General features: G+C 42.1%; 1 protein-coding gene across 1 annotated transcript in view; it reads left to right on the top strand.

Annotated features, from left to right (window-relative positions):
* Nucleotides 1-6,042, top strand: part of NOX3 (NADPH oxidase 3) — a 73,355-nt gene that overhangs the window by 63,321 nt on the left and 3,992 nt on the right. The window contains exon 12 of the mRNA XM_006757683.2: nucleotides 2,086-2,210. Coding sequence (XP_006757746.1) covers nucleotides 2,086-2,210 — 125 coding nt within the window. The remainder of the gene's footprint in view (nucleotides 1-2,085; nucleotides 2,211-6,042) is intronic.

The following is a 6,042-nucleotide window of genomic DNA, read 5'->3' as shown; positions in this document are numbered from 1 at the left end:
GAAGTGGGCGGGCATCGGGAGGCCACTATGGCACGGGGCAAGCACTATGGGCAGTCTATCTGAAGTGTACCTGGCGTATAAGACGAGCCCCCACTTGGAGGCATATTTTTCAGGGCCAAAAAATCGTCTTATACGCCGGCAAATACGGTAGTTATGCACATGAGCTGCTCCCCTTGAATGGCCAGTTCCTCCTAAAACAGAGACCTTCCCTCTTTGTTCTTTGTACCTCGCACTCGGCACACACTGCCCGCTCATGGGATCACTCGCCTACTGAAGTCGTAAATCATTTGGGAAGATCCATTTTTAGCTGTTTTGATCATTTTGAAGGAACAAAGAATTCTTCACTAAAATATGTTAGGGGAGCTCGAGATGCAGGACTGTACTCAGGCAGGAAGAGGAGGGCTCGGGAAGAAAGTCTGGATTCATCTTTGTAGATGATGCTCATCGGGGCCTTGGCAATGGAAGCTTTTGGGGGTGTAATGGCCCCCAAGAGGTGCAGGGAGCTGAGACTAGAAGCAGCTGCCTTTTGAGACAGGACAATATGATAGGAAAACAAAACCTAATTTTTCTCCCTTGAATCAAAAGAAAAGCCAGAGAGAAGTAGAAGAAATGGGATCCTAGAATGCAAATGGAATCAGGAGGAAGCAGTGTTTGGCCACTGGTGAAGAAGCCAAGGAGAATCAGGCCTGAGCTGGCCATTAGATCTGGCACTTTATCAAAAGTACATGGGCTCTGCCGTCTTCTTTGCCCACAGCAGAAACCAGCTCACTATACGGCGCCCGTCAGTCCTGTTAAGCAAGAGGGCTGTGGGGATGTCAAACTGCCACGCTGACCAGGAGGCTGATACGACTCTGACTTTGGCTCCCGTTCTGATAACAGGGCTTCTGCCCATTTCCAAGGCTCAACCCTCGCCCACCACCTCAGCTCTTATTCCTGGACTTTCGTCTTGACCTTCATGCTTCACTCTCTGTCACGATAAACCTGCCCTCCTCACCATTTTTCTCTCTCCTGGAGCCCTGTTGCCAAACCCACCTCTGATAGCTACCTGAGGTCAGGGCGCGCCTGATGGCAACTTCCTGCAGCCTAGACTCCACCATGGTCGGCCACTGACCCGCCTGCTAGGCCACCACCCATATGCTCTGCTCAGCCTCCCTCTTCCTACCCCTGGCTGCTTTCCAGACTGATGAGAAGCCCAGCCAGGGAAGTCAGGTGCACAGCAGGGACCTGGGGCCGGAGTTGGGCCTAGCAGGGTTGTTAGCCAAACTGGCCAGGGACAGGAAACGTTACGATGTGAGCAACCAAAGGGAAGAAACACAGGAGTTCAAGAGCTGTGGAGGGGCGTAAAGGATGAGCACGGGCAACACGAGTCCAGGAGGTAAAAAGCAAGGAAGCTACCAGAATTCACCACCAAGGAAGGTACTTCCATGCCCAGGCTTCTCCCCACGGACCAGCCGTTCCCTGAAGCCTGGGTGCAGCCAGAGAACCTGAAGGCGAACAGCTGGGCACAGAGCTCCAGCGGGGCCCCTTGCTCTGTTTGGCCACCATGTCCAGTCTGCCAGACTCACACCCTCCCGGCACTTGAACCCAGACAGTGCACTTCACGCCCTCTCAGCCCAGTGGGCAGATCTGATTGTACGGTCCTTTTCCTGGAAGTTTCCTGTCACTCTCATCTGCCAGTGCCCCTCTCAGATCCCCAAGGTTTAGCGTTACGTGAATGGAGACAGACGTACTGATGAATTATTTTTTAAGTTTGGCAGGAAAAAAGTAGCTCAGCGTTTGCTTTCCCTTAACCAAATTTCCTCTGTTATTCTCATTTTTTAGAGAAAAACCTTCCTTCCAGACTCTTGTTACTGTACATCTACTATGTGGGAGGGGCCTTGTACCAATAAACCTACAAATGAGCACAATTACTTTATCTTTTATTTAGAAGCAGATTCCTAATTTTTTTTCCTAAATGTCATCTGATACCACAAAATTTTTATTGTAGGTTATTCACATTGCTTTACGATTACTTTATCTTTTATTTAGAAGCAGATTCCTATTTTTTTTCCTAAATGTCATCTGATACCACAATTTTTATTGTAGGTTATTCACATTGCTTTACACTGGGATGAAAATACTGACGTGATTACAGGACTAAAACAGAAAACCTTCTATGGAAGACCTAACTGGAACAACGAGTTCAGGCAGATAGCCTACAATCACCCCAGGTAAGGCCCTCTCCCTCTGCCTGCTGAGAGCCTCCCTGAAGGAATACAAGTTGCTGCTGAAATGGACAGCTCTGGGGCACGCTGGCTCATCTGCAGCTGGCTCACCTGCAGCAGTGGCCATCTTGTTTAGAGATAAAACATTGGCCTTAGAAAAGGTGGTCATGGGCTATTTCAGGAACCACCATGTCGGTTTGACTGGCTTACAGCACCTGATGATTAGCGATTATGCTGATCCCTTTCACACTTCAACTCAATAACAGTATTTCTGAAACTACCTATGTCTTCTTTGGTATACGTAGTTGATCTCTAATACCCAACGGGAGAATTCACTGACATCCAACTGTAAACTCTACCCAGCACGCCCAACAAAGCAGACAAGATGTTATAAGACCAAGCAGGGATTTCTCATGGTGGGTAAAGACCCAGGATATGGAGCCCAATGCCTGGGTGCAAATCCTGGCTCTGCCATTGCCACCGGTTCACTTGGACAGGTTACTTATTCTGCCACTGACTTAGTCCCCTTCTCTGTGAACTACAGGCAATAACAGTGCTTACCTCATAGGCTTCTATGAGGATGAAATGCATGAATATGTACAAAGAGCCTACAATAGACTTTGAATTCAGAAAACATTGGCTGCCCCCCTAACCCCGCAGCCCAGCCTCCTCTGAGCCCTGAAGGTCGCCCCCCCCTTCATCTCTCGCCCATCAGGTACTTCTCCAAAGGCACAGACTGGATCATTTTATCTGCAGTTTCCTTAAAAAGAGTATGTAGGTTAGAAAAGAAAAAAATTATAAGTAGAAAACTAACAAAATGTTACAAGCTCATATGTTACAGCCACAACCAGGTTTTTTGTTGTTGCTATTTTCTCCTTTTGGAAAAATATATATAGATTCATCCTATACTGAGTTTTCAATGATCATGGAACGAATGTTCCCACTTGGCAGGCTGCTGAGGAAGACACATCTTGGTTGTAAGTTCTTATAGAGAGGACCCTTCTTTATCATGATTGTCCCTTAGCAACATCTCATATTATATTTGTTTATTTTTGTTGCACGTGAAGTTTGCAGTCCAGTGGGAAAGGCCTTTCAAGCCAAATTATTTCATTATCTCCCTTCCTTCAGAAGGTGTAAACCAGAAACAACAGCATCAAAAGACAAAGAGTAAAAGTGAGTTTGCACAAACTCTGCCCAAAACAATTGTTGCGTGGTGCTGAGAAGTGAGCGTGCCTGGTTTTGCAGGGAGTGAGGAATGGAGAACAGTGTGAAGGTGGGAAACAGCACAGCTGCCTTTTCTCATTGCCCTGGTGAAGAGTGTGTGCACTCCTTTTCGGAAGCCATCATCAAAAGTTCAGTACATGAATGTCTTTACAGCCCCGTTGAATTTGTTCAGCACTCATAGTTTTCAGTGTGAACTCAATCTTGATGGATGACTTCACTCTTCCAGAGTAGAACAGACCACAAGGTTTGGATGTCACTGAATCAAATCTCTACAGCTCACTTCCTAGCCCAAATTTTAAAAACAGCGTTTTTGTAATAGCCTTAGACTTTAGAACACCCCAACTTGTTATATAGCTTCAACTATCTATGTCATTAATATTAGACACATGTTGTCAAAGAACAATAATCATTATATCCCTGAGTGCCAGCTCCATGGGAAGATGAGTCCCCAATAAAGAGCTTAGCACCACCCTTCCAAAAGACTTTTCAAATGACCTCCTTAAAATAATTTTGTTTTCTGCTGTGCAATAGAAGATTTATGTTTAATGAAGCTTTTAATGAAGAAATCTCGGAAAGAGAATGCCAATAAAATCTAATTTTTAAACAAGAAAATTTAATATGGAGAAGTATTTCAATATCCTGGCCTTTGTCCAGATATAAATGAAATACACAATCCAATTACGGTTCTACACAAAGGACAAAGTAACATTAATTTTCTTCAAGATGGTTATTAAAGAGATAAACAGCATGTTTTCCCCTGATTATGTCAAGGATATGTTTGTTCCCAAGACTACTTGGCTAGTCTTACAAGACAGGTCTGCCTTGTCATTAGCTCATATCTTTTGGCAAAGAGGGGTCAGAAAGAATTGGTGGGTTTGTTAGTGGACTCAAAAAAGGGTCTTTGTTCTTGAGGGCCTTTGAAGCGGGCTCCCAACCATTTCTATTCATCAGCATGAAGCTGGGGATTCTTAGGGCTTACTGTCTTAAAAAACATTTACCTGTTCGCTCAAAGCTAGAGATTGCTCTTGTTCTAAAAAGAAGGAGTTAAATCAAAAGAATAAAGGGAAGAAGGGCAAAAATATTTTTATAGAACATGAAAAACAGCACCAAAGCTTGAAGGGAAGCAGATCAAAGAGAACAGCGCAAGCTATAGAGGAACCAGAAAATTGCAAAACTAACAGTAATAGAAAAGCAAATTGATGGGCATCGAAATGAATACAAATAAGGAAAGAGGGGGGAAAAATTAAAAAGATCAAAGTGTGAAAGTTGAAAATGGGAAAGTGTATTCTGTTGTTTTCATTTGCAATTAATTTTCATAATTATATCATCTGTATCCAACAACACAATACGTTCTAAAGGATCAACCAATAGTAAGTGGTTGTATAAAAACTGAGTCTTTGATTGACATGACTGACATGCATGTGACAACTGTGGTTATACTGCTTGTTAGACAAGCACAGAAAAGTGCTCTAAAAACAATGAAAGTTACGCTCTCAGTTAGAATTCAGTAAGTTAATTAAACACATGCATTGATGGCTACCTTATGAATCTATAAAAATGTGTACCTTATAAATATGGAAGTTGTATTTCATTTTTTGTAAGCATTTTCAATATGTTCCCAAGCTTTAGACAAATAGAAAATCAGAAAATCATTACCAGGAAGGTCTACAGAATGAAAATAAATATATTTTTGTCACACCCAGCTACTTTTTTGATAAACACATATTGTGCATATACTCAACCTTTTGGATGTATGGATCAATTGTTTTTAATTAATTGAATAAAGTGATTTTCCATAGGACTTCAATCTTTGATCTTATACTTCACATAATATTTATGGTTTGCCATTTGCAACTTATCTACTAATAACTTCACCATGCCTTACAGGCGTGAAACTTTATATAATTAATTACCATAAAAACGTCATAACTTCAATAGAAGTGCTTCTTTCATCTGGAAGTAAACAGTAAAGAATAAAAGAGGAGTACAAGCATTTGTTAGAAAAGTTCAACCCAACCCAGTGATGAGGAAAGGTGACTGGGAGCTTCTAATCCAAGTTGCAAGAATGTATTTTAGACCACCGATTGCTTTCAGAAATGTAAAAATACCTTTATGCTAAAGTGAGTAAATGTGTCTGTCTGGAACCACAATTGCTTCTGTGCACACCTTCCACGTCCCATTGGTACGTGCATATGTGCAAAGTGTTTTTAAATGATATTTTAAAGAAATTTAACATTCTGATTATGGCATGCAAGGCCCTCTAATAGGAATACTAAACATTCATTATAGACCTAGAATGTTCAGAATGTTCAAACAAATAGACTTCAAAGGAAATCCCACACATGACAAGTTATAGCTTCATGAGAAAAACTAATGCCGTCCTAAACTTATGACTGGACTATTGTTTGCATATGTAGATAGAATCTTTGCACCAGAGGATACCAGCCCTTCATTTATAATCAAGTGAAGATTCCATGAAAATTACTGGCATTACTCCATTTGTGGTAGGTGGGATTAGGGGAGTGGGTGAGCCAAGGTAGATTTATCATCGCTCTGCAAAGTTTCTTTGGGGATATTTCCTTTCAAATCATGAGATAAGGCAAAAAGATTAATA

Source organism: Myotis davidii, unplaced genomic scaffold (genome assembly GCF_000327345.1).
Source record: "Myotis davidii unplaced genomic scaffold, ASM32734v1 scaffold1494, whole genome shotgun sequence".
NCBI classification, from domain to species: Eukaryota; Metazoa; Chordata; class Mammalia; order Chiroptera; family Vespertilionidae; genus Myotis; species Myotis davidii.
The sequence above is the reverse complement of the archived record's forward strand: the minus strand, read 5'-3'. Positions and strand labels throughout refer to the sequence as shown.